Source organism: Amphiprion ocellaris, chromosome 10 (genome assembly GCF_022539595.1).
Source record: "Amphiprion ocellaris isolate individual 3 ecotype Okinawa chromosome 10, ASM2253959v1, whole genome shotgun sequence".
NCBI classification, from domain to species: Eukaryota; Metazoa; Chordata; class Actinopteri; family Pomacentridae; genus Amphiprion; species Amphiprion ocellaris.
Window position 1 is genome coordinate 34,255,881 of NC_072775.1, and position 27,183 is coordinate 34,283,063.

The 27,183-nt window shown below is 39.4% G+C and overlaps 3 protein-coding genes across 4 annotated transcripts in view; 1 reads left to right on the forward strand and 2 right to left on the reverse strand.

The window, feature by feature from the left end:
• Positions 1-3,084, reverse strand: LOC111568588 (zinc finger protein 771-like). The gene is made up of 2 exons (XM_023270293.3): positions 2,810-3,084; positions 1-1,626 (listed from the first exon to the last, which is right to left on the reverse strand). The coding sequence occupies exons 1-2, from the start codon at positions 2,979-2,981 to the stop codon at positions 806-808; spliced, it is 993 nt and encodes a 330-aa protein (XP_023126061.2). The 5' UTR covers positions 2,982-3,084; the 3' UTR covers positions 1-805.
• On the forward strand, positions 1,623-26,878 carry dusp28 (dual specificity phosphatase 28). 2 transcript variants are annotated; one of them, XM_035948212.2, is made up of 6 exons: positions 1,623-3,164; positions 4,567-4,690; positions 6,032-6,427; positions 9,971-10,074; positions 20,414-20,503; positions 25,957-26,878. In XM_035948212.2, the coding sequence occupies exons 3-5, from the start codon at positions 6,083-6,085 to the stop codon at positions 20,463-20,465; spliced, it is 501 nt and encodes a 166-aa protein (XP_035804105.2). In that variant the 5' UTR covers positions 1,623-3,164; positions 4,567-4,690; positions 6,032-6,082; the 3' UTR covers positions 20,466-20,503; positions 25,957-26,878. The 2 variants fall into 2 exon arrangements, with proteins under 2 accessions (XP_035804105.2, XP_035804106.2); XM_035948213.2 differs by lacking the exon at positions 25,957-26,878 and adding an exon at positions 22,004-24,338.
• The window catches only part of proca (protein C (inactivator of coagulation factors Va and VIIIa), a), a 12,709-nt gene continuing 6,553 nt past the window's right edge, over positions 21,028-27,183 (reverse strand). Inside the window, exons 7-10 of the mRNA XM_023270303.3 lie at positions 26,874-27,011; positions 25,994-26,112; positions 24,335-24,452; positions 21,028-21,727 (exon numbers count right to left, since the gene is read on the reverse strand). Coding sequence (XP_023126071.2) covers positions 21,138-21,727; positions 24,335-24,452; positions 25,994-26,112; positions 26,874-27,011 — 965 coding nt within the window. The 3' untranslated portion in view covers positions 21,028-21,137. The remainder of the gene's footprint in view (positions 21,728-24,334; positions 24,453-25,993; positions 26,113-26,873; positions 27,012-27,183) is intronic.

The following is a 27,183-nucleotide window of genomic DNA, read 5'->3' on the forward strand; positions in this document are numbered from 1 at the left end:
TTCAAGTTTAAAAAAATACTTTATTTACAAAACAGTTTGTTGACACACATGCAGGTTCCACAACTGAGGAAAACAAAACAAACACTGAAAAGGAACATTTGGTTGCAAAGAGAAAAGCAGCATCAGCCATACAGAAACGAGGAGCAACTGCAGGTTCTGTCAGCATCACGCTGTCGGTTTAGTCCAACACTGTGCAGCTCTAATACATGTGCATGTTAATGAGATGGTTTAATTGCATGTATCAGGCTGCTCCTGCTGGTGGAAAGTGGTTTTATATTGAAAGAACAGCAGCAGTTATCACGGCAGAATCTACAAATGGTGCTTTCTGATCTCAGCTTTGCTGCATTACCCAGAAGACAAAGAGACGAGCTGCGATCCGAGTTGGACGTTCCAAATGATGTCCAGGTGAGCTCAGGGTTTAAACCAGCAGTTAGCTGCTGTTACATTCCTGTTTCATCTACAAAACTGACTCAGAACCACCACAGACATAAATCTAGTTTCAACAAAATGAGCAGAACCGCAACTGATTTACAAACATATGACCTTAATGTGTCATTTTCACCTAAAAAATTACATTGGTGCTCAAACTTCATTTCATAAATCAGGTAACAGCAGTGATCCTGTTACCTCAAGTGTAGCAGACATTGATAACAACATAAAACTTCACATCTCTCCAAGTGTAAAATGCATTAAACTCCTGTGATCACTGGTGGAGCACAGACTAAGAGCCCTTTAAATCTGAAAGATCTACTTTCAACCTGGACATTAATGCTTCTTAAGCTTGGATCCCACTGCTGTTTCAGGACTACAGCTTCTCAACTGTGTGAGTTTTCATGTGGAGCAACAAAGATTTACTATGTCTAAAACTTTTTGCACAGATTTTGCAAGAATAAGGCTTCTCCCCCGTGTGAGTTCTAGTATGAATCACCAAATTACTGCTCTGACTGAACCTTTTTCCACATGTTGTGCAAGAATAAGGCCTCTCACCTGTGTGGGTTCTCATGTGGATCAGCAGAGAGTTACTGTGTCTGAACCTTTTTCGACACGTTTTGCAAGAGTAAGGCTTCTCACCTGTGTGGATTCTCATGTGGGCAATCAAATTACAACTTTGTCGAAAACACCTCCCACATATTTGGCAGATAAATGACCTTTCACCTGCCTGAGTCCTGAGAGGTTTCTGCATTTGGTTATTTTCCTTGAAGGCGTTTCCACAAACATCATCTGTTACCGGCTTTGTCCATGTGTCAGTATTACAGTGGCTCTCTGAGGGGGTGGTGTGGTCTACGTTGCTACTGTGACTTCTGTTTCTGCGATGTCTCTTGTTCCATCGTGAGCCTCCTTCCTGATATGGGCTCTGAGCTGTAGGACAGCTGTGAAAGAGCAGTGAACCCGTTGATTCTGGTTCCCTGTGGTCACCTTTTTCCTTAGTAGGAATCACCATAAAGCCATCAGTCTCCAGGTTCAGTACAAGCTGCTCTCCCTCCTGACTGGTGCAGAGTTCCTCCTGTTCCTCTTTAATCTGTGGAGGCTCGAGGTTCTCCTGTTCCAGGCCGGAGTTCCTCTCCTGGTTACTGAGCTGCTGGTTGGTGAAACCTTCTATCTCCTTACAGACATGCTGTGGGAGTTCTGAACAGAAGGAACAGAAGATTGCAACGTCTCACAAGCAGTTGTTACACTAAATATTACCCCGTTTAGTAGTGAACTCTTGGCTGCACTTGAGTATAGTTCTTTAATTACACACATTAAAATGATTCTGTAAACACACTTCATACTGACATTATAAGTCCTGAGCAGTAACACACTTTAGTCACTAGAGTCTATTGAAAAGAAAACAAGGATGATTTTGTCAATAATAATGCTAGTAACCATAATTCATTAAACACAGCTCATCTGCAGGTTACAAAAACATGAGAACAGCCCTGGGCAATATCTATTAGGTGTCAAATGATTCAAATTTGCTCAACCTGTCAATAACTGCTTTAGTTCTAAGTTGACAATTTGAGTATTTCCTCTTATGAACAATAAAAAAACAACAACTTTAAAACAGACACATTGAAACACAGGCCCAAAAGTGAAAAATCATAAAGTGTATACACCTGTAATCACAAACAGAAAAGTTATAGAACCTGTGATCACCAACACTAAACGGAGTCCACCTGTGATTTTCATGGTTATTAAATGAGCTGTAAACAGTACAACTGTCTCAGTTTTGGACCAGTGGACCGCAGCTATCTCCATGTTTGCCTCATGGCTCCATATGGAGGAGAAAAATTACCAGAGGAACTGAAAAATCTGATCATTAGACTTCACAACTGTGGAATAGTATACAGGAGGATTAGTTGCATCAATGAGGAGGTGCAGGAGGAACCTAGTACCACTGATCAGAGCTGCAGTGGAGGAACAAGAAGGACATTTCTTCAGGGGGAGGTGCATTGCCTTAAAGTTTACATTTTTAAAAGGAGACAAGAGGAGTCTGGGTGGATTTTAAACGCACAAATCCTGACAGAAAAATCTATTCAAAGAGCACCGATAGCAACTCTTTGCTTAGATGGTTCTCTCTTTGTTTTGTTTTGTTTTTAACCAGGTTGGCTATGGTTTCTAGGCTATTGTTAGCAGGGCTGAATGTTATCCAGATCCAACAAACACACGTTCTGCTGTCCCGTTAGCTTTACTTGTGTTTTCCTGAATAAATAGTTTACGCGGCGTTAGCTCTGTTAGCTCAAAGTTTCTAAACTGCATTGATCTTCTAGTTTCGGTCAGTTTCCCTTCAGTCTTATATATCAGTATTTTTGTACACGGTTCTACAAACCTGCTGTGTATTGTGTTATCTGTGGTTTCCAGATGTTATCCAGCAGTCTGCGCTGACGATCGATCTCCTCCTCGTACTGGACGATGGTTTTCTCAAACTCTGTGAATATTTCTTCAGCAGCAGCAGTTAGTCGCTGGTTGATCAACTCTCTCAGATTCTGGACTGAACTCATCTTTACTTCATCTGATCAAATATTGATCTGAGATGAGACAAAACAACTGTCCTCCAGCTCAGTCCACACACCAGGAAAACCAAAGCTCCTGGCGGCTGTTTCTTTCCGCCTGGTGTCACACTGTGAAGTTCCGGCGGAAGTAGAAGAGGAGGAAGAAGAGGAGGATGAAGAGGAGGAGGACAGGTAACTTTATTCCCGCTTCTTGTGTTTAGTCATGTGTAAATACATACAAATAAAACACTACAGTGACAATACGAAATAGATGCATCATTATATTTGTTAAAAGTATATTTAAGTAAACAATAATACTAAAGATAATAATAAAATAAATATATTTAGGTCGCAGCTGACAATGTCTTCAATTTCATTTAGATTTCGCCACATAACTGCTCATATTCACTGAACTATAAATCATTTATATACTGAAATTGCTTCTTCCACTGTTGATGTCGGTGATGCAGCTTCAGTCTTTCTTGTAAATACTGGTGTTCTTGCATTATCACTTTACAAACTGTATTGTTAGAATAACAGCATGAGATCAGGAAAAAACTGCCCACTTTACCCAAATTAATCCATCAGTTTTAATAAGCAAAACTACAATTAAAAAAAAGTCACTGTTTGTAAATAAAAATACAAAATGTAACTTAGTGCTAAAAAAAACAAACAAGAACAGACGGCAGACTGACAAAAAACATCATCATCATCAACATCTGTGTGTGTGTGTGTGTGTGTGTGTGTGTGTGTGCGTGAACTAAAAATAATTTTTCTTGTCACTAATTACATCTAATTTTAGAAATATATTTACAGTGAAATGAATTTTATAATTTAAAGTATTAATAAAAGGAAATATTTGTTTAAAAAAAGACAAATTTGTGAGTGTACTTTAACAGTCAAACAAAAAAATAATAATTTTGTGTTATTGTTTTATTCACAGTCGGAGGTTTCCAGTGCATTAGATTTGTAAATGAATTTTCTAAATTGTTATTATTATTATTATTATTTGGTTTAATTGATGTATTTGTGTATTTCAAAAATACAGGAAAAAAAGAGTAAAACTCCAGAGTTTTTAGTGTGGATTGAGTCAGAATAAAGTACAGTTTGTGTTCATGGTAATGAAGTCTTTCAGTGTGAATCTGTGGTGTGACAACATCAAAGGAATCAGCTCCGTCACAGGACTTTAGAGTGGAGACATTCAGTGTTGGTTTGACTCTGCAGATTAAATGACTAGTAAAAAAAACAACAACAAAATGTGTATATATATATATATATATATATATATATATATATATATGATTACTACGTTTTTAATATATTTTGTTGACTTTTGTCTGCTTCATTGCTTTCTGTCAAAACTTTTCCACTTGTTTCAAATGTCAGGGTGGAATCTGAGCAGCATTAGGACCCAGAGCAGCTGTCAGCAGCAGTAAATATAGCAGGTGTGTGTGTGTGTGTGTGTGTGTGTGTGTGTGTGTGTGTGTGTGTGTGTGTGTGTGTGTGTGTGTGTGTGTGTGTGTGTGTGTGTGTGTGTGTGTGTGTGTGTGTGTGTGTGTGTGTGTGTGTGTGTGTGTGTGTGTGTTGATCACAGCAGTTGGGGGTCACCAGGAGGCCTGAACACAGCGGATCAGTGGGAACCGTTCGTCTGTTAAAACGTTTTCCAGTGAAAAAGCAGCGACGGACTGAATCTGCAGGAGCCTGAAGATCAGCTGAATGTGAGTCTCAGTGTCCTTCATGTTCAGACTGTGTGAGGCGTTCAAAGACCACACTGGAGATCTGTTCTGTCAGGGGGTGCAGGTCTGATTCGCTGTTCCACAGAGAGCATTTATCACCTTTACTGTGTTCATTATGTCCTCTTTTTTTAACAAAATATATTCTAACCTTTCATCTGATATCCAGCAGGAGCAGACATCGAACTGAGTGGAAAAAAAATGTAATCAAAAAATTAAATAATGTTTGCTGGTATTAATTTTCAAATGTCATTTATGTTGTTGTTTGTTTATGAGTTAAATTACTATAGATTTGGGATTACTAGTTGTAACGGTCGACTACTTTCTTTCTTCTTATTCAGACAGTATGATTTTTTTTTATTTTTATATATATTTTGCAATTCAAGGGTAGATCATTAAAAAATTACCTGTGTATCTTTATATCGTCAGCGTTCATTTTACAGAATTACTTTGATGTGTACGTTTCTACTCCTGCTGATTTTTGATGCCTTCTGACTGAATATTAAATGCCAGAGGTTTTTTTTTCCTTCACTGTCTAGAAACACTCAGCAGCAGCAGCAGGACTTCCTTCACTGAAGGGTCTGAATAAATATCCTGCATGACATCTGGAAGCACACAGACATCGTTTCTGTTTAGTTCACTTTTTTAATGCCATATTTTCAACTTGTAGTTCAGTTGTTTTGTTTCTTAAATGAAGTCAGTCTGAAGGTTCATTGCTTTGATTTGAACTTACTGATTTACTAGTCAAAAACTAGTCAACTAGAGATTTGAATGAGTCATCACAACCCTAAATTAAAGCAGGAACAAAGAAGTTTTGCAAGAAACTAAGTGCTCCAACTCACAGTAAAATCCTATTTCGACTTAAATAAAGCCTGACAGATAAATAGAGTTTGAGCTGAACAAAAAAAGTTAACTCAACGGTTGAAGGAAGTACTTTATTTTTGCAGAATTTTTGAAATGACACACGTAGAATAAAGTGCTTCTGATGAAATGTCATCATTTTAGGCACAGATTTGGTTATTTGTTCCGACAAAACCAAAAGTTACACAAGTTTAAAGACCGCTTTTACAGTTTTTGGCTTATAAATTGTGTAACTTTTGCTTTTTTAAAAAGACAACATGCCTTTTGAAGCCACTGGGGGGTTATATGAATACTAACTCCTCTCATGCTTTACTGAAATGCCACACGGTGTTACAGAGGAGCTCGGGGTGGATGGATGGCGTCTGACCAGGGTTCACATTCTGTCTTCTTCTACGTATCATCTCCTGTTAACTTTAACCAACCATTTTTCAGCAGTCATCCTGAGATGCTTCTTTTTCTGACCAGGCAGCAGCTTCTGAATAAGTAAGGAGGCCTGCGAGGGTCAAACCAACCAGGATGCTGCAGCTGTGTAAAGTCACCAGCGCCCTGTTCATCAGTAACGCCCGCTCAGCCTGCAGCGACGAGCTCATCCAGCAGGAGGCGGTGACGCTCTGCATCAACGTGTCCAAGCAGCAGCCGTTTCCCTCCGCCAGCATCACCAAGCTGCAGATCCCGGTCTACGACGACCCCAACGAGGACCTCTACAGACACTTCGACCGCTGCGCCGACGCCATCCAGAAGGAGGCGAACCGCGGAGGACGCAGCGTCGTCTACTGCAAGAACGGACGCAGCCGCTCGGCCACCGTCTGCATCGCCTACCTGATGAAGCACCGCAGACTGACGCTGACGGAGGCCTTACAGGTGACAACGTTTAACCATTTACTGTCTATAGTAGTAATCTTGCTAGTGTAGGAACAGAACACATCAGATAGTAAAAGAGCTTTCAGTGATGGACAATATTTCAAAAACACTAAAAAAAACAAGAGAACCACTCAGAGAGAGCAGTACTCTGCCAAGGCTGCTCAGTCGTATCATTTCTGATGGATGAAATCTTTAATAAAAAATGACCTTGTGCTGAGTACAGGCGTGTGTTCTGCATGTCTACGTTATGTACGGATACCGGATCACGTGACCTAAACATGTAGCTGGCGGCGGGAATTGATGGGACTCAGAAACACCCCCACAATTTAATCAGTTGTTCCTTGTATCATTTCTGATGGATAAGTCCTGATAAGTCCTCAGTGGTGGATTTGTAGTAGGATCACAATCATGTGATAGTCAGCAGGCAGCTGATGTAGTGTTCACTTGTTGTCATGGTTACAGTGACGCCGTGCCGTTACCTTGCAGTGATACAGAAATCTTTAACAAATCCATGGATCCAGACTATTAGGTGCATCACTGACAAAATCTAATCACTTGGTTCTTTTCTGACCATTTCTGACCTTCCCTGAAAATTTCCTCCAAATCCATTGGTCTGTTTTTGAGTAATGTTGCTAACAGACAGACAGACAGACAGACAGACAGACAGACAGACAGAGGGACAAACGTCCTTGGCAGAGTAAAGAAAGAATCTAAAATGGGAAAAAAAACATTAAAAAGCAGCACTGTTAAAAACACATTAAAATTATACAAACCAATTTCAGAGAAAGACCAGACAAGCAAGCTTTTCGAAAGACATGTTTGTTTTTTAAGATTTACAAGATACAGCATCCATAGCTGATAAAAAATACACAACATGATGTGTTTGATGTAACTTGAGCGCCATCCACTGGTGGCCCAATAAATTACAACAAAAATATTAAGATTAGAAAAAATGTATCAGTATCTAAATTTTCTGTAATTTACAGCAGTTTACTAAATTTGTTTTAATATACAGATGTTGTCAGTCTAATTAGAACAGACTAAAACCCTGAATCACATTGTACAGGATTGTTGTTGTTGTTGAACAAAAATGCTCAAACCTCAAACCTAAATGTTTAGCAGAAAATGTCTTTCTTGGGGTAAAAGTAGAAGTTTGCACAAATACCAGGCCACTAAATTACAAAACAATCTTCACAACTCTCTTGTTCATTGTCAAATTTAAGAGAAAGTGTAGAAAACAAAACAAAATAACAATTGAAGGACCTTTTTTGGCCTTACATTAAGCACCATTTGGTTATTCGTCATGTTTCACCACCGTAGTGCTTGAATGTGGTGATAATGGAGGATAACGGCTTCCTGGTAGCGTCACAACTGACTTTGTGTTTTTTGTGACACTGACTAAATAGCTGCGCCAAGACTTTTTACCATTTCTGACGGTTCGGTGTCTGTTAAATCTAACTTTTGATGAAGCTGCCTGACCATTCTGCATACTTTAATATAAGGTGGTCTGGATTTTGGGCTTTGACATGACACCAAAATAGGAAAGAGGAAGTGACCCTTCGTCTGTCTGTATGTGCAGTCTTTGATTTGAACCAGTAACTGAGAGTCCAGCTCTTTGTACGCCCACCATTGACCCCAACCTCCTCCTGCTGACTCTGATCCACTTCAGAAACGTGTCTTTAAAAACCAAAGTTGCCTGAAAAAAATTTAATCCAAACTTTGATTCAGAATTCTGTGTTGAATTCAACTCATTAATCTCATTAATCTGACGGTGATGCAGATGATCCAGGCTCAGATTCACATTTAAATATTAGGGGTTGACCGATTAGCTTCTCCAATTATCTCTGTATTGTTTCAACATATTCCAGAAAAATGACTTTAAAAACGTGCTCCTTTGGCTCTGATGCAGCCAATTTGTGACCTTAGATAATGTCAGCTCTCTCTGATTGGATACACATCACAGTTAACAGCAAATCAGCACTGCAGGATAAACGTCTTTTAAACATGTAAAACATAAAGACGTTTCGACTTCTGTTTGTGTTGTCATTTAAACCTTTAGCAACAACACAGACTCAGAATCAGTGCAGATGCTGTTGTTGGGCGAACAGACCGTCCTGCTGCTTGAAGGTCATAAACGTGTCACGTTGTGTTCAGGCTGCAGCACAGAGGCTCGTTTTCTGAAACTACAGCTTTTATTTTCCAAGGTGCCCTCGAGCCGACAGACGAGCTTCACTCAACACAACAGAACAGTCGAATCTCACCGAACGGTTTAATGATGAAAGCTTCACTCTTCTGAATCAGTTTTGACTTGATGTTCAACTAAATCAGCTGATTTATCTAACCTCGGTTAAAATTAGAATGCCTCATACTATTTGGACACTGAGGACTTTTTTCTCATCACTGCACAAAAGGTTTTATGTTCAGTTTAAGCCCTCTGAGTAAAAAAGTCCTTCATTAAAACTTTTAAACGCAAAACTCTCCAACGGGTATCAAAAGCACCATTTAGAAAGATCCAGCAGATGTTCAACTTTCCGACGGTCCTTGAACTCATCTTGTGTGACGTCCGGTTTTGTCATGAAAATTAACGGCGTCATTTAATCAAAATCAATTTATTCTACGTCTCTTACATTTTTACAGTAAAAAAACATTTGCATAAAATGTGAGATCCTCATTGCAACTGAGAAGCCATGACAGACTCAGCTGTGACCAAGAGTCAAATGACAGAAGAGTTTTCTGGTGAACTGCAGGCAGTGTTTCCACAGAGCAGAGAGGAAAATCAAAGCTACTGGATGAATAAATAAATGCAGCACGGCTCAGAAACAGTGAACAGAGGAGGAAGCTGTTGGAGATACATTCAGCATGGAGAAACATCTTTCTACTGATGATGAACAGAGTAGAGAGGAAAAGTCTGGAGAGGATGGACTAAAAATTCTCCAAAATAACCCAAACTGTCCAATGAGTCAAAATGGTAATTTAAAACCAAATTCCATTCATTTTTTGCGAGTTTTAAGTAATTTTAGAGAGATTTCAAGTTATTTTGGACAATTCTTAAGTATTTTTTGGACATGTTTAAAGTTGCAAAAGTCATTTTAGACTAATTTCGAGTCATTTTGAACAATTGGACCAAGAATAAAGTCAGCATGGCTCAGAAACAGTGAACAGAGGAGCAAGTTGTTGGAGATACATTCTGCATGGTGAAACAGCCTTCTGGAGAGATCTATATCCAGAGTAAAAATTGTAAAAGGAGACTTAGATGCCTTTCAGTTTTAATGAGTGTGAATCACACTTATCAATTAAAAACAGCAGCAGCTCTCAGAAACTTCTAATTTCATATATTTGTAACTTATATGTTGCTAATAATCTGTAACAACTTGTTTCACGTGTAAATAAACTTTAAACAGCAGCAGAATGGACTTAAAACAATAAGTTTACATAATAATGATGCAGGTTTTATTTGTGATGTTTGTTTTAGCAGGTTTATAGAGGAAAACTTCAGCTTCTTCCAGAGTATAATAACATGAAACCTGCTGATTGTGTTTCCAGAAAGTGAAGACGGCTCGTCATGTGATCGATCCGAACCCCGGCTTCATGTCTCAGCTGCAGAGATACGAAGAGGAGCTGAAGAGGAGACGAGAAAGATCCAACAGGTGAAGATCTTCATGTCATCGTTCATCTCCACATCTGTTTAACATCTGGTCATCTCCTCAAGTCCAGGCTCAAATGTCTGATTTAATGTCTAGATTCTGGCTCGTTTGTTGAACAGACGGTGAAAATATTTTAACATTCGTGTCTAAAATGAAACATGAAAAATCCAGAAGGTAAAATGCAGTTTTACAGCAGAACTTCATGTAAATCACAAAAACAAACAAATGAGGTGGATAAAAAACAAGAAAAACTACATACTATAAAGTAGATAAAATTTTAAGTATAAATGTTAGTTCTTCTTTTTTTTAAAATAAAAAGTGAAGAACAGAGAAGACAAAACTGTAATATTAGCTCCAGTATGAACGGAAAAGCTGCACTAGTATGGCTGCAAAAGGCTTTAAAGCAGAGGACAGTAGAACATTTATACACTCAAAAAAAATTAGGTAAAATAAACAGCAACTTTAAAAATATGTGATTTTAGTTGAAAATTCTAGATTAGTGTAGCAGGTTGTGAGCAATAGTTTATTTGAAGGCAAGTTAGTAAAATATCTACAGCTATAAATGCTGAGTTATTGTAAATGACTGTGTTTCATCTATCAGAAGAGAAGCAGATGAGAAATGAAGTCGTTTGCTGCTGATATTTATTCCTATTATTTTATCTCTTGTGCAGATTATTTTCCAGTTGAATCACTTTGACTGTAAAACAGTAAAATGTGGCTGTTGGCCTGCAGCAAACACACATAAAAAATCATGTTTTTGTTGCTTAATGAAGTTAAAATAGTGAAAATTTAAACTGTGATTGTGACGTGAGGCAGCTGAGAATCTTTCTGTTTTTGCTTGATGATACGACATCAGCCGCTAACTAACATATTTATGACATCATCTTGTGGTATTTGCATTCTGACGAGTGTTAAACCTTCATCTATTGGCTTCTCTCCTGCTCTCTGTGCTCACATAGACTGAGTTTTAATACAGCTGAACTGACAGTGAAGCTGCTGTCATTCACACATGTTTCTGTTTCTATTGTCAGACAACAGAACGAGGATGAAACAGAAACTAAAAGTCATTCAGACAGTAACATCAAAGGCATTTCCAAGCTGCTGCTCTGATTAAATGAAGGGTTTGGAAACAGAGTGGTCTGACCCACTTTTTGTAGTTTTTAAGAAAAATGGGCTCAAAGTTTTGTGTTTCCAAGAATGGTCTAACATTGGAAGCGCCTCTGTATTTGTGGGTTAGACCACTTTCACAATAAAATATTACAGAAATGATATAAATCTCAGTTTGGATTATTTGTGGGTTAGACCATTCTTCTTCTAACCCCCTCAAATACTCATTTTATAATGTCATCTGACAAACTTGCCAAACACAGGAGTTAAAAACAACTGTGATGTGAATTCAGAGACATTTTCATGTAAAATGAGCCTTGAAGAGGAAATGATTAGCGACTGAATGTCTTATTTTTTCTCTTTTGTGGAGAGCACAACTGTGTAACCTTGTAGACATGTGCAGCTCATTCAGGTCCATGTCAGCTAACATCTGATCAGCTGAACCAATGAGTCTGAATCTCTTCTACAGAAAGTAGCTGAGGTTTGTCCAGTAACACTGTGTTCAGATCAGCAGCAGGATAAATAGCACGTCTCCACAGGATCCAAAAATTTCTCACGTCCCATTTGTTGTCTGTGTAAAACATTTTGTGTTGCATGCTGGTTGTGTTGCGGCGTGTCGCCCCAGAGCTCATTTGCATAAAGTAAACTTCACTTCTACTTTGTGCAAATTTGTTGCAGGGAGCGGAGGTCTGACGCCTCGTGAAACTTTCATAAAATGTCTAAAGTAGCCATTGTTAAAGCGAGGCCCCCTTTACACAACAACGGTTTTAGGACAAAACGCAAACGTTTTGGTGCGTTGCAGCCTCCTGATTACACAGAAACAGCGTTTTAGACAACCTAAAATGGAAACTGGAATACGGCCTCCAGAGTGGTAGTTTTATCAAACGCAACAGCCGCCATCGCTGTGTGAACGAGCAGCCGGAGTTTTCAGTGGGAACGCTGACGTCATGCTCTGCTTTGTGCATTCACGTTACACTTAGTTCCAGTTGCCATGTGTGAACCAGACAACAACAGGAACAATGACGGACTACCGTGTTGGGCTTGTGCTGCTTCAGCAAAGTGTGCATTTGTTGCGCCATTACTGCAATCAGCGAAGACGCATTCAACATAAACGGCAGATAATCAGCACACTACAAAGTTACCTCAGCGACTACTAGCCTGGCAACCATTCTACAGCGTTTTCAGTCCTTCCAGTGTACCAGTGTCAAGACAGACTTTTTTCACTCTGTTGTCTTATTAACCCAACAAGGCAAAGGAACTACTTTGGTGTTTTCAGGTGAAACGTTGTCGTGTAAACGGGGCCGTAAAACGAGGACAGATTCAGCAGTTGCACAGCTTATTTCTGCACAGTGAATAAAAAGGTGTCGTATCTGCACTAGTGGGCCACTAGGTGGTCACATGACAGGCCTTCACACCTTCAGTCAGGTAGAAACGTCGCACCAACATGGCAGCTCTGTGACAAACTTTCTCTTTTATTGTGAAAACAGTTCAGCGAAAAGTATTTCTGAAAGCATTTGAGGCGGGAAATAAGCTGTTGAATGTCCTTGTTTTAGTTCAACGACAGCTAGTTTAGGCATTTCATGAAAATTTCATGAGGAACCAGACCTCGATTCCCAGGGCCCAATTTGTATAAAGTAGAAATCAAGTCTACTTTATGCAAATGAGCTCCGGAGCGATGCACTGCAACACAACCAGCATGCAACATGATGCTTTTCACACAGACAATGAATGCATAGGAGAAACTGACGGATCCTGTGGACAGACCATAAGACTGAATCTTTGTAGTTCATGGTTTCGGTTTCTTGACATTTGTGTCCAGAAGTTTGCTTCCTGTAATCAGAGTGGAACAATTAACTGACTTCCAACTGCAATTTGAAACAATCCAGTTAACAAATTGCAAAGGATACATGAGTTATTGCTAATACATAATGAGCCTAATGCTGTAATTCCATTTTATTCAAGTGGAGCAGATTGAAAGTTTCATGTCTCTTCCTGCACACTGTGGTTGGACTGATATGAATCCAGTCTGATTATTCATTGTCACATTCTGTTCACTTTGCAGCACATCTAGTCCAGAGTTTATACTGTTGTATATGAACATTGAACTGAAGCTTGAGTTCTAAAATTATATCACAGAGCCAGAAGAAGAATCGTAATTACATATACACTTAAACCTTATATACTGACACCAGCCATGTTTCCTTCCACACAACCCAAAGCAGAATATTTGAGCTGGCAGTTGTTTTCTTTAAACGTTTCTCCCTTTCAGTGATGATTTCCGAACAGCTGAACTTGGTCAGCAGCATTTGAATTGCCCTTCCTGGGATCAATAAAGTTCTCAAAATTGAATCAAATATCACGATACTGGCTTCGTACAATTAACTGAACATGGTTAGCTGTGATTTGGATGTTTAAAATACAGCCCATGTTGATAAAGCAACTTCAACTGATGTAAATCTGACATTAGAATTTCACTGTTTTCAAAGTACTGTTGAGACTAGAAGCTTCTCTGTGCAAAGTGATCACTGTCAGTCATTTTGGGTTCAGTTTTATTTGTACTTTCTCTGAATTCAGGTGGAGATTATTTTAAGTTTTATTTTAATGCAAAGATTTGCTCATTAGCAGGAATTTAGTGCAACATGAAAGTGAAAGCAGAGCTCAATTTATTTAATTGTAATTAAAAAATTGCGATAATATTAATGACAAGAAGCTCTAGAATCTTCTGATGCCTCTTCCATGGAGATGATGTGACTTTTTTCACTTTTTGTCATCTGACTTGACAGATATAGTAATAAAGCTCCTGATTTAGTTTTTATTCATCGTTGCTCCGATCAGTGTGAACATTGGTGGTACCGGGACACTTGTGGCTGTAGATGATCCCAGTTGATTAATTTAGGTTTAATAGAAAGATTCTCAAAGTTTAGCCACAATTATTGTTTAATTTTTATGTAAATTATTTCACTAAGTGACAGTAAAGTTACGTCTGAAGAAGAAAAAAGTTTCACTATGTGTGTTTGCTGCAGGATTTGCATTTTACCTTCTCTTCACTTTAAAAATATGAAATGTAATTCATCCTTAAAACTTAAACCTCCAACTTTTTACAGAAAACATGTTTTATTTGACCAACAAATCAAAACCTAAAATCTTCTGTTTAGAATAAAATGTGGCACAAAAAAAGAGTCCTAACTGACTTTAAATGATTTGAATTATCTGTTTATCCTTTAATTCACTGACTAATGACTCCATATTGATTAATAGTTCTGAAAACAAGCCATAGACTTTTATTTTTGAATGTTGAATTTATGTGTTTCTTCCTACTGTAAACCTTTTCTATTTTTCTGTACCAGTTTATTATCTGGGCTATGTGTGACTGCAGTTCCAGTTTATACCTCGTGGTGGCAGCATTTACATATAATTTGATGTCAGAGTTTATTTCAATGAGACACATGAAGACTCAGGGTGATTATAAAACGTGAATTTCCGATCCTCCAAAAGAAACCAGCAGTAAAATCAAATCTTCTGAGTAGTTCTTCTAAGTCAGATTTAATTCTAAAAAAGTGAAGCACATAAATACAGTTTGATCGTTGGTGTGAACTCACCTGTGCTCAGACTGCAGGTAACCTGAGCAGTCTGTCTGATTCCAGGTCAGTTTCACCCTCAGTGTCAAATAGAAATCAGACGAGGATGATGTGTCACTGGAGGTTTTAACTCTCAGCTTCGTATCAGTGCATATTTCTTCTTTTAACTCCAGAAACATGTAAAGACTCTGGTCACCCATACAGGTGCTTACAGTTGAAGCTGTTGAAGTAATTTACACTAAATCTTTCTTATTTCTATTTACCAAATCACCTGCATTATATCCAGTGGAGCTCCATTCAACTTTACCTGAGCAAAGGCGAAACATATCCTGTGTTTTCCAGAGAATATCCTCTCAATTTTCTCATCATTTCCTTGAAATTTTGCTGCTATTTGGCTGTAAAGTACAAGATGTTTTTGAGATAGTTCTGTACAATTTGGTGTTAAGCAAAAGAAAGTGCTAGCCATTGTCATTAATGAATTATCTGCTCATTATTTTTGAGGTTTTCAGGGAAAAAAATTGCATTTAGGAAGTAGGACTGATCCTGATTAATAGTTAATTGATAATTTAACTGAGTAAAAGTACATTAACCAATAAGATGAAGAACATCCATCCATCCATTATCTATACACCGCTTAATCCTCACTAGGGTCATGGGGGGGCTGGAGTCTATCCCAGCTGACTCAGGTGAAGGCAGGGGACACCCTAGACAGGTCGCCAGTCTGTCGCAGGGCTACATACAGAGACAAACAATCACTCTCACATTCACACCTACGGGCAATTTAGAATGATCAATTAACCTCAGCATATTTTTGGACTGTGGGAGGAAGCCGGAGTACCCGGAGAAAACCCACGCATGCACAGGGAGAACATGCAAACTCCATGCAGAAAGATCCCGGGAAAGCCGGGACGTGAACCAGGGATCTTCTCGCTGCAAGGCGAAAGTGCTAACCACTACACCACTGTGCAGCCCAAGATGAAGAACATCCATGTCAGAAACTATAGTGTAGATCAGCTGTAGTACCTGGGTGTTCCATCAGGTGGAGCTTTTTGCTGTTTAATGAGATGGAAACCGGGAGTTTGTTTGCTCTGTTTAATTCTGTAGCCAAGGTTTAGATCCAAATTTTGTGATTGTGATTTCAGTTGTTTAAACCTGAATTGTTGTGGATGGTGAGGTGTTTTTTTGGTGCTTGTGCAGCCAAGAGCATTGTAGGAGTTTAGCTAGCAATGGGCACCATGACAGAGACTTCTGCAGCGGTTAATGGTTTTCAACCAGATTTCTTGTGAGGTGGGTTCAGTATTTTTTTGTCTGCAGGAAAGGAGGCTGCAGTTACAGGAACACTTTTGTAGAACTCTTTTTTGTCACAACAGCGCCACCTGCTGAATAGGATGATTGTTGTAGAGGTTTGTTCCACCCAAAATACTACGTTTTGTCCAGTATTTACAGTGTTAAAGGTTTTTGTTCCACCCAATGGTCTGTTCTAACTTGGAAATTAAAGGGTTCAAAGTTTGAAACTGTCCTTTATTTGTCCGAGGACTGGAAAAACTGCTTTGCCTTTAGAATTCTACAGCTGTGGTCCTGAAAACACACCATCATTATTTTTTGAACAAATTTTGAAAGAGTTTGAAATAATTTTGGATGTTTTTCAGGTTCAATTTTTTGACAATTTTTGAGTAATTCTAGACTATTTCTATGTCATTCTGGACAAATGTTGGTTCCTTTTGGACAACTTTTATCACATTAGACACATTTTGAGTCATTCTGAACCATTTTTTTGACATTACACACATTTTCAGTTACTCAGGACGACTTTTGAATAAATGTCTGTTGAACTGAACAATGAAAATATGTAGAAATGCTGCTTCCCTCGTCTCTAATAGTTCTGACCAACCACCTACCAATATGCTGATGAGCCTTAAAGTTTACCCAAAATGACTGGCTTTACATAAAACTAATCTAAAATTTTTGAAAATGACCAAAAAACGTGTTCCCAATGACATCAAAGTTGTCCAAAGTCACACCAAAAAATGGACAATTTTTGGACATCAAATATTAGTGACTAAAATGCCCTTAATAGCACATGAACAAATGTAATTTATTTGCTTTAATGATTAATTGATTATTGATCTCTAATGCGGCCGTCTGTGAATTTGCAGCCTCACTGGGGAGCAAAATTGTTGATCTTTGAAATAGTACAGTCAATTTTTTCATCACTTTTATCAACAAAGCAACATGAAGACAGGCTTCATGCACTGATAATGAAGTGATTTACTGCATTGTTACTTTTTTAATGGGAAGCACAACTTCATCACTTACTTGCTAGATTAATATAAATGCAACAAACTGCATTATTTTATTCTCACTGTTACAAAACAAACTCTAACCGAGCAGACTGAATCAGCCAAAAAAATTTTTTAAAAAACAACTGAAAACACCTGTGGGGGTAAAAGACAATAAAAACTGTTTCACAATGTCACCTACAAATTTTCTTTGAAAGATCAGAATTTATCAGGGTTTAACATTTAGAGTTTTTTTTAATTTGGTGTTATTTTTTAAATGCTTGTACAGAAACATATTTTTAATTAAATGTACCTCATGAAATGTCTTAAACTGTGCTTAACTTAAATACTCAGGTTAAAATATAGAGCGAGTAGGAAACACTTTAATGAACATGTGTCTGTTTAATGAGTAGCAGTGCATCAGTGTATTTAAACAGCTTTGGAGATGTTTCAGTAGATTTAAATGTTAGTCGAACACAGTTTACAGAGTGAACTGTGAGGTTTAAAGCTGCTGCTGTTGCTGCTGCTGCTTAATTATTCAACATCTACCATTTAAACTGATTTAAAGTGTGGGACAGTTAATATTCCAGCGGCTGGACGTTAATGCAGCATTTTCAGAGTGTGTGTTTAATCTCAGGTGTGTATTCCTCACTTTGTGGTGCTGCCATATAAGAGCAATACTTTGTGATGTTGTTGAAACCACATCATACCTCAGATTGTGTTTTAATGAGTCTGTGATGATTGTAAGAAAAAATAGATCTGTACGTTTTGGAATATAGTGAGTACTCAGATAAAGCCTTTAGCACATTTTAGGCCTTTAAGACTGAAATACTGTATTTATCTGTTGGTGAAATAAAGCCTCGTATTGATCGATCTGCTGTCTGTCTTCTGTCGATGCTTGGCTGCCTCAGGAAGCATTTTTAATACTTAACTTACTAACTTCCTTTAATACTTTAAAAAGCAGTTCATTTGTCAGTGTTAATTCATTTTTTTTCCTGTTTATTTTGACATCTAAGCTGCAGCCGGTTTCTGGGTGTTTTTTTGCTCCTGTCTCATTTTTTCTTCATTGTTTGCTCATTTTTCACTGCAATCTAAAGTCCTGCACCTCTATGGAAGGAGAAGTTACATTTCTTTGATTATTCATTTTACAGGAATGTTTAAAAAAAAAAAACTAGAATCAGCATGTCCAAAATTTTAAAAACTGACAACCTGCGGGTAGGGCTGGGCGATAAATCGATTTTATCGATTAATTCGACTTTTTACGTAATGTGGATTTGTTTTAATGAAAATCGATTTTCTCATCAACATCCGCCACCAACGCCTTCCCGCTGGGCTCCCGTAGTTCAGAGTGCTCCCCCCTCCCCCCCACACTTGATACACAAACAACATGGCGGCGAGCGGTGCAGATCTAAAGGTACGTATCCACTAGATGCGATTTTCCTGCACGGCAACACACCGCATCTGAAAATCACACGGATGGCAGTCACTAGCGGACCACAACATGGTCACATGACAGCACTGACCAACAGCAGGCCGCTACGTGGTCACATGATCGAGCTTTCAGCTGGACAGTCCTGCAGACAAGTCGGATAAACACAGCGGCTCGGCCGCAAACTTTCCCTTTTATTTCAAAAACACGTCACCGAAAAGTATTTCTGAAAGCATTTGAAGCAAGAAATAATCTGTGCAGCAGCTAAATCTGTCCTCGTTTTAGGTCACCGACGCCTAGTTTAGAAGTTTGAGGACAGTTTCACGATGTGTGGAATATGTCTGTGTAGTTCCTCATTCATCCAGGTCATGGTTATCCAAAGTTGTTTAAATCAATCCAACTTGACTTTAAGAAGGTTCCTTGAAGACGTTTCACCTCTCATCCAAGAGGCTTCTTCAGTTCTGGTGGTTGATGTTGCCTCAGCTTATAACCTCTGTGAGGTGTGGTCAGTGTTATTCACATTCTGACGACCATTGCCAAGGCCCACCTGGCTCCTCAACGATGGTCGTTGGGAGCCAGGGAGTCACAAAGGGGGTCGTTGAAATGCGAGTTTCACCGAGCCCTCGTATGCTAATGGTGGTCGTTAGCATGAGCCACCTCACCTGAGTCACCTTGACTCAGGTGAGGTGACTCATGCTCATGCAGTTGGATTGATTTAAACAACTTTGGATGCGTTGACTCTCCGCACGCCGGATGCAATTTGCATAAAGTATAAGTCCAGTCTACTTTATGCAAATGAGCTGCAGCCCTCTCCAGGTAAACACACCGGATTGCAGCTGGAAACGCACCAACCGGACCAGCATGCCACATGCGGCGCATTTCCAGCTGCGATCCGGTGTGTTTACCTGGAGAGGGCTGCAGCTCATTTGCATGAAGTAGACTGGACTCCATGCAGAGATTAGGTAGGGGGTAAAAAAAAAAATGGATAAATCGTGAATCGGGATTTTTTTGTGAAAAAAGCTGAGATTTTTTTTAGGCCATATCGCCCAGCCCTACCTGCGGGTGTTACCAATACTGAAAAAAAATGTTCTGTAACATACTATCGATATTCTTCTACTTTCATATTCAATAAGTTTGTTTTCTTCTCTTTGTTCTGCATAAACACTGCCTGCAGTTCAATCTAAATATCCCTGGATTTTTTCTTATGTGACTGTGCATTATAGATTTATTTATTTTTTACAGCATCTAGTTAGAGCTAATTTTTCATTTTTTTTAGAAACTTGTTAATTGAAATGTACAATAGTAGAATAAAATGATTTTGACTAAATGTCACAATCTGGTTGCGTTTCCTGACTGAGTGGCTCGTCACTGAAGAGTAGTTCAGGGTCCGTCAGAAAGTTGAAACTCTAGTTATTCCTTCTGTTTCTGGGCATTTTGGCATTAGAGGGTTAATTGGCTGATTGCATTAGTACACTGGTTCTTCTTTTGTAGGTGGGCAGCTCAGATTCCTCAATAATTTGTGCTCTTGAAATTAGGACTCGGTAATCTGATGACCTTATTTCCTCATATGATCTGCTTTTAAAGAGAATCATACAGATGGCATCATTAAAGGTGACATATGTAAGTATTTGAGAAACTTTAGTTTATGTCATTCAACTGCCTATCCAGTAGGACTGAACGATTTGGGGAAAATGTAGATGTTTTTCTGTTAGACATTGCAATTTGATTTGGACCTATTTTCTGAAGTCCTGCCTCGGTTCAATACTGACTGTGTAGTAGATATAACACTGAAGGAGCATTAATCACATGAGACACCATCAAAAGCCTGACTGCCACACAAAATGATGTGAATTTGTAAAATCACTGACACAACAGTTTAAACCTAGGTGGACTGTTTCAAGTTGTAATTTCCATTTGAAATCAATTCATTGTTCAGCCTTATTTTTCAGTGAGTCTGATGACTGCAGCTGTCGGCCAGAAGTCCACTGCAGAGGCAGCTGAATGACATCAAGGAGAAAAGCAGCCGGACCAGTCAGCAGGTGAAACACGATATGGGCCGATGCTATCAATTTTTTTTAAAGAACCATCAGAGTGGTGTAAATCCAAATCACTACTTCCAGTCAGAACCTTGACAGTAAATAATGAATAGCCTTGAGTTCAAATGACACACTTCTATGGATAGAATTGCGATTCAGATCGTGATTCTGCCCCAAAGACCACCAATGGGATCTTTAGGTCAGAACTCCCACCCTTACATGGAATATGTGTCAGTGCTGCTGTTAGAGTGTGTGTTCGGTGTGTTACACTACAAAGACCCTTAATGGCTCAGTTAGACCAAGCATTATTTAGACCTAGTCTGAGTTGGGTATCAGTTGCATTTCAGTTTCCCTGAACTGAACGGACGAGTAAAGACCACTAAAACCAGATAAAAACCTTTGTTGTGAAATCAGTGACAATGAGCTAAAATGGATGAATGAGTTAGACTTCATCCTCTGGGAACCATGACTTAACTTTGCTGAAAGATGTGGAGATCAGTTGTGGTGAAAAAGCAAACAGAAGTCTCTTCACAGTTAACCAGTTTATTTACCAAAGTGTGTTACATCTCTAATGTACTCAGGCCTCTCTGAGGGTCTACCAGACCAGACTGGATCAGTAAATGGGGTTGGAGCAGGTTCAGACACTTGGGGGTTGTTGTGGGTGATGGGCTTTGTCCCACTCTTCACGCACTTTGCTGATCCAATCGTTGTAGTTGGACACCTTGGTGTAGATGCCCAGTTTGTCCTCCTTTCCGCAGCCGTCTCCCCAGGAAACCAGTCCAACTAGGAACCAGGTGTTCTGGTACAGAGTGACCATCGGCCCACCGCTGTCCCCCTCGCAGGCATCCATCCTCTGCCCAAGGATCCCGGCACAGAGGACGTTGTCTGAGATGTTGTGGGGAAACATCTGGCGGGCGCAGATGCTGTGGCTGACTAGTGGCACTTTGATGACGTTTAGCGCTGAGCTGTAGCGACTGCTGTCCAGGTCTTCTTTGCCCCAGCCGGTCACCACAGTGATGGTGCCGTTGAGGTGAAGCACCCGTTCAGCCATCTCACGACTTGGCAGGCAAACAGGGATGATGTATTCTGAGAAGGGGGCGGGGGTCTCCAGACGCAGCAGGGCGATGTCGTTGTCCACAGTCCGACTCTCGTAGTTCGGATGTTTGAAGGTCTTGGTGACCCTCAGTGTCACCTCAGTACCTTCGTCTCTGAGACGCTCATAGTCACCTGAAGACACAGATCAGGGTTTATTGTTTAGCAAGTTGTTCAGTCTCTACTGTTTGCTGCTGTGTCTTTTCACCCTGAAATTACTCGTTGAATTGTACACCACGCTGCTCTGCTTTTGTCTGGGTGTTTTGTCCTCGGGGTTGACTACCTTCTGCCTCTGTGTGGTGCTGGGGTTAAAAAGAACAGGGATGTAGTGCTTGTTGAAAAGTTTTTGAGATACTCCTCCAACACTGCTGTTCTGTTTATGGTTCTTTTCCTCTCTGTCTCTCTTCTCAGCAATACCAAGGCCTTCCTGTTTTAGATGGTGAGATGGCAAGGGAAGCTGGTTCTTTTGAACTGGTACCTTCAACCTGAATTTTTTACTTTGTATGTGCCAAGTTCTTATTCCTGATGTATGACTCTGTTACTGTGATGAGGTCTACAGCTGGTATCTGCTCTGGTGTTTCTGTAAAGTTCAGCCCCTAAGACATGCTTTTCTGGTTCAGAGCAAATTCTTGACCCACTTTTTATGAATGTCCATTGTGTTGCGTTATCCTTTTTCTCCACACCAGTTCATTTGACTAGAGAATTGTGGTTATGTTACAGTCTGGATTATACAATTCCTGTGAATGCAAGAAGTGACCTGTGGAAAAAGGATGACAAGCAAACAGCTGGGCACTTCGTGAGAAAGGGTGAAGAACTTTGACAGAGAGCTCACCCAACCAGAAAAGGATGTCTTACGTAAGGGGCTGAACTTTGTGGTAACACCAGAAGAGATGCTGGTCATAGACAACATGACAGCAACAGAATGAACCATGAGACCCAAAAGTTTGCCAAATAACTCAAACTGAAGGTATTAGTTGCCATGATTCAAGCTGGCATTGTAAAACAGAGACCAGAGCACCAACATCTCACCAGGCAATAAAGGAAGATGCACAGTTTTGATCAATAAGCTCAGGTGATTATCATGCTAAGGTCACTAGTCTTCTCAATGACATGGTTACCTCTGAGACAATGAGGCGAGATACAACCAGCACCTACAAGAAAAAGATGATGAACTGGCTATAACAGCTACAAAAAGACAATGCCAATGACCAGCCACTAAATTAAAGTTTTTACATCGAGGAGGCCAAGCCTTGCATTTATGAACTCAAAGATACACCAAAAAAGACATCATCAGCAACATCAACTCAGTTACTTAGTATATTTCCAAACAATCCCCACCAGTACTAAGACTCCACATCAGATCACACACTCCAGGATTTTGCCAGTAAGGCTAAAAAAACATAAACCTGATCTCACTTGATATCATGTCATGCACTCTTTGCATGCATTCCCACCCCAGAAGCAGTCAAGACTACAGAATCGACTGCTGCAGTAAAGTGCTCAGAACCAACTTCACCCCAGATGCATATTTTCCTGCTCAGTCTTTGCCTGATGACAACCTTCTGCCTATAAAGAAGGTGGTTTCGGCTGTGTTTCTGCAGATATAATCTCCAATGTCCTTCACATGAGCTGTTCCACCTGCTGGTTCAGGTATGTGAATCAATGTAGTGGACAGCAACATCAAGTTTACTCAGAGGGATGCCAGAGGAAACAGTTTGTCCTTCTTGGACTGCACAGAGCACTGTGACAGAAACATAAACATCGACACAAAACTCACCCAGGTCAAGGAGGAGCACTCAAAATGTCTGATTACCCAAACAGGGATTTATCAAAATCCCCAAAACACCCTGAACAGACAAGGGGAACCATGAACAGAGCAACATTCCTTGTTTTGAAGCACTTTCTGACAAACTCCAGAAGATCTTCGACAAACACCACATATTTGTGCCCCAAAAATACACTGAGGCAGAAGTTTGAGGATCAAAGACCCGGATATAAGCAGAATCTTAGCAGTCCACCTACATCTGAAGGAAAGAAGACTGGAGGACAACAATGGACACCATTTGATCTGAGAAAAACTGTTGGAAAGAGGAGTGAAGGAAGCATTCTACATCAAACTGGAACGACCATTACTAAACCAACTTATGTGACACCATTTACCACATACTTACAATGCAGTCCTGAGATAACTCTCCAGACAGATTAACACCCATTCACAGCTCGACTCAGGGAACTGTGATAACTAACATGAGGCCAGGTGGGTCACCATAAACCACACTGGAGCCTAAACGGCTGAGGTTCCCCACCACTTAGAACTTCAGAAGCCTTTCGGATGAAAAGTCTTTAAGAACCTCAAGCAAGTCCAGCTGCCTTAGATTTAGCAGATGTCTTCATTTGAATACAAAACCTCAAGTAGGAAATATAAGTCATTTGGTTTTTTTTGTTAGTTTTTTTTTTTTTTTTTACTGAAATACTTAAATTTAAATGATCTTTTAGTTTAGTCTTGTATCAGATTTAATCTCTAAATTCAAGGATTTTCGTCCAGTGGATAGTAACAGTGTCTTGTTCGGCAGTTCCAGAATGAGTCGAACTAAACTTGGCAGAAATCTGAAATTCTTTAAAATCATTTGTGTCTCTTTCAGTATCTGTTGCTGTACAGTAAATAACTGTAATAAAGTTTCTAATTGTCATTTAATGTGTTTGAGGGCTCAGTTTTTGGGTGTCTGAACAGTAAAAACGCACCCAGTCGCACTCTGAACCTCAGGTTGTTTTCGAGGCAGTGGGCAGCTGTCAGGACCCAGCTCTCGTCAATGAGGACGCCTCCGCAGTGAAAACGCCCTCTAGCGTTCAGTAGCAGCACCTGCACACAAACACACAGACTGAACGTTTGTCTTGTTCTGCCTTTAAATGATCGGACTGAGGGTACAATACAGAACAAAACTAACTCCTCGACAGCAGCAGACTAAGGTTCTGCTGCAGAGATTAAAATATCCAACATATGATGATCTGAACTGAAGCTGTAACCAGCCAGTGAACCAAAAAGACAAGTCATTTTATCACTGTGTTTTGGTTTAACAATCACAGCAGTGAGACGACGCCACCATCAGGTAAATTACAGCATTGCCCTTTACAATTTTAATTCAGCAGGCTGCTGGTAAAAACCAATGACTGTTTAGGAAACATTTTTAAGTGTGTGTATACACGTTTTTATTGTTTATTTAAAAGCCAGAACGCTGTTAAAGAGAAATACTTTGAGGACACCAGCGAGTTGATGTCCTCATGTGATGGGGGATCTGAATACATTTCCTAAATGCCTGTTTTTAGTCACCTAAATCTGTATTTGTGTGGATGAAATGACCAAAAAACACTGAAAAGGTTCATTTTTCAGGAGTACTAAACAGTGGCAGGTCTATGGATGTGAAGTTTTCTGATATATGTTGAGATTTTCAATACCAAACTGCATCGTGTGATTTGACCAGTTTCTTTCATGAGGAAACAAACATAAACAGTTGTTTATCGTTGCTATTTTTAAAAGCAAACTCAAAACCTTCTTTTTTAGTCTTAAGACTTTTAATTGCTTTTATTACTCTGCCAAGGAGGCGGAGTTATATCTGTTTATCTGTCTGTTAGCAACATTACTCAGAAACAGATTAACGGATTTGGATGAAATTTTCAGCGAAGGTCAGAAATGACACAAGGACCAAGTGATTAGATGTTGGCAGTGATGCAGCTTATAGTCTGGATCCACTGATTATTTTTAAAGATTTCAGCCAATGGAAATGATACGACTGAGATGCCTTGGCGGTGTACTGCGCTCTCTGAGTGCTTTTCTAGTTTATTTGTTTCGCTATCTATTTTCTGTTTATGTTTTAGGCTCTATTATCTGTCTCTGTCGGTTCACTTTTTTGTTATCGTCTTATTTTTTTGTTCTGAATTGTTGGCTTATTTTGCCAGTAAGCCCCGTGACTGAATGGTGACCTGTCCAGGTGTCGCCTGCCTTCGTCCTGAGGCAGCTGGGATAGACTCCAGCTCCTCCCTCGACCCTCGTAGGGATTAAGCAGTGTATAGATAATGGATGTTTTGTCATTACATTTTTAGTTTAGTTTCCTCAGTGTTTTTTTTGAGTCTTTCATTTATAACTATGTTTTTTTTTAAGGATTTGTAGGGAGGATCTTTTGCTCTCTGAAGCACTTTGTGATAAAATCTGATTTGGATGAAAAGTATTTTACAAACTCAGTCTGATTCTTACAAGAAACTACTGCTGCAATGTTTATTTCTTCTTTGCTTAGTGTGGATGAACATTAACAAAAAGCAATAGATCTGTCAGCACAGTGACTGTTTAATGCTGCTGGTTTGTATTGCAGGTGAGTTTTTCTTTGTGTTGGCAGTAAAGTCAGTTACCTGCCAGGGACTTTCGCCCTTCTTGCCCACCTCCCCTCCGACCATCCAGGGCTGTGGACCCTCCTTTGGCTGGGTGTAGGACGTCTGGCTGATCAGCAGCTGACCGCAGGACGATGAACCTGTCAGGAAACCATACAGATGTGCTGTTAGACAAAACATCGGACACTTAGATCTGAACATTATTGTCAATATGATTTCTAATGCTACTTCTCAATATTTTGTCCAGTGTCAGTTTTCGTTTCACGTGTCGCATTTAAATTCATATTTTCATTTCTCTGGTGTAATATTTCTCTTTCATGTGCAATAGTGTCAATGTAATGAGGAATATTTAATTTTAGCCTCATTATGTCATTATCATGTGTGATAATATTTATTAGCTCAGTGTTGTCACCATCATTATTTTTGATTCCTTATTGATTGATTATTAACTTAATCAATTACTCCTTTAGTCCATGGAATTCAAAATTTAAAAAAAGTTTAAGAAAAACAACACCCATCTAACTCCAGTCAGTCTGTATCAAATATTCCATGAACTATTTGAGAAGCTAAAAGCTGCAAATATTTGACATTTTTGTTTAAAAAGTAGTCAAAGTATTTGAACAGTTGCTGATTAATTGTTTTATTGATTAATTAACTGATTGATGTTTGCAGCTCTTGAATTATTTTTCCTAATTAATAAAAGGCAGCATTTCAGTGTGTTAACTGTACAGTAAGAATTGTAGTCAGTGTTTAATGTTTTTTTTCTCAAACTGTGAACTTTGTGCACAGTTACAGTTCTAATACTGATCTCTACAAAGTGATCAACCAGGAATTTACTCTGGAGCTGCTGGAGTTTGCAGATCTCCTGAAGATCCAGCAGCCAGAATGAAGCTGTTCTCACCTTTCGGGACACATTTCTTGTAATCGTTTTCCAGCTTGTATCCAGTCAGACACCCGCAGCTCCTCGTCTGGCCGTCGTTCTCGAAACAGTCGTGGTCGCAGCCGCCGTTATCCACCGAGCAGTTAGTAGCTGTTTGAACTGAGCAGCAACAGCAGAGACAGACGACATTTAAACATGAACCCTTTCTCTTAAGATTGTACTTAAATTCATCGCACAAGTTGCAACGACAATAAAGCTATTGAATTGAATTGAACTGAACTGACGTGAAGCTTTAGTAGAAATTAAGCACAAGCAACAATAAACTCGAAGA

Excerpts from the sequence above, each read along its gene's own strand:
- LOC111568588 (XM_023270293.3), bottom strand. The coding sequence starts at position 2,981 with ATGAGTTCAGTCCAGAATCTGAGAGAGTTGATCAACCAGCGACTAACT. Across the intron at positions 1,627-2,809 it reads GATAACACAATACACAGCAG|AACTCCCACAGCATGTCTGT; the intron begins GTTTGTAGAACC and ends CCTTCTGTTCAG.
- dusp28 (XM_035948212.2), top strand. The coding sequence starts at position 6,083 with ATGCTGCAGCTGTGTAAAGTCACCAGCGCCCTGTTCATCAGTAACGCC. Across the intron at positions 6,428-9,970 it reads CGCTGACGGAGGCCTTACAG|AAAGTGAAGACGGCTCGTCA; the intron begins GTGACAACGTTT and ends TTGTGTTTCCAG. Across the intron at positions 10,075-20,413 it reads AGACGAGAAAGATCCAACAG|TGAGTCTGATGACTGCAGCT; the intron begins GTGAAGATCTTC and ends CTTATTTTTCAG.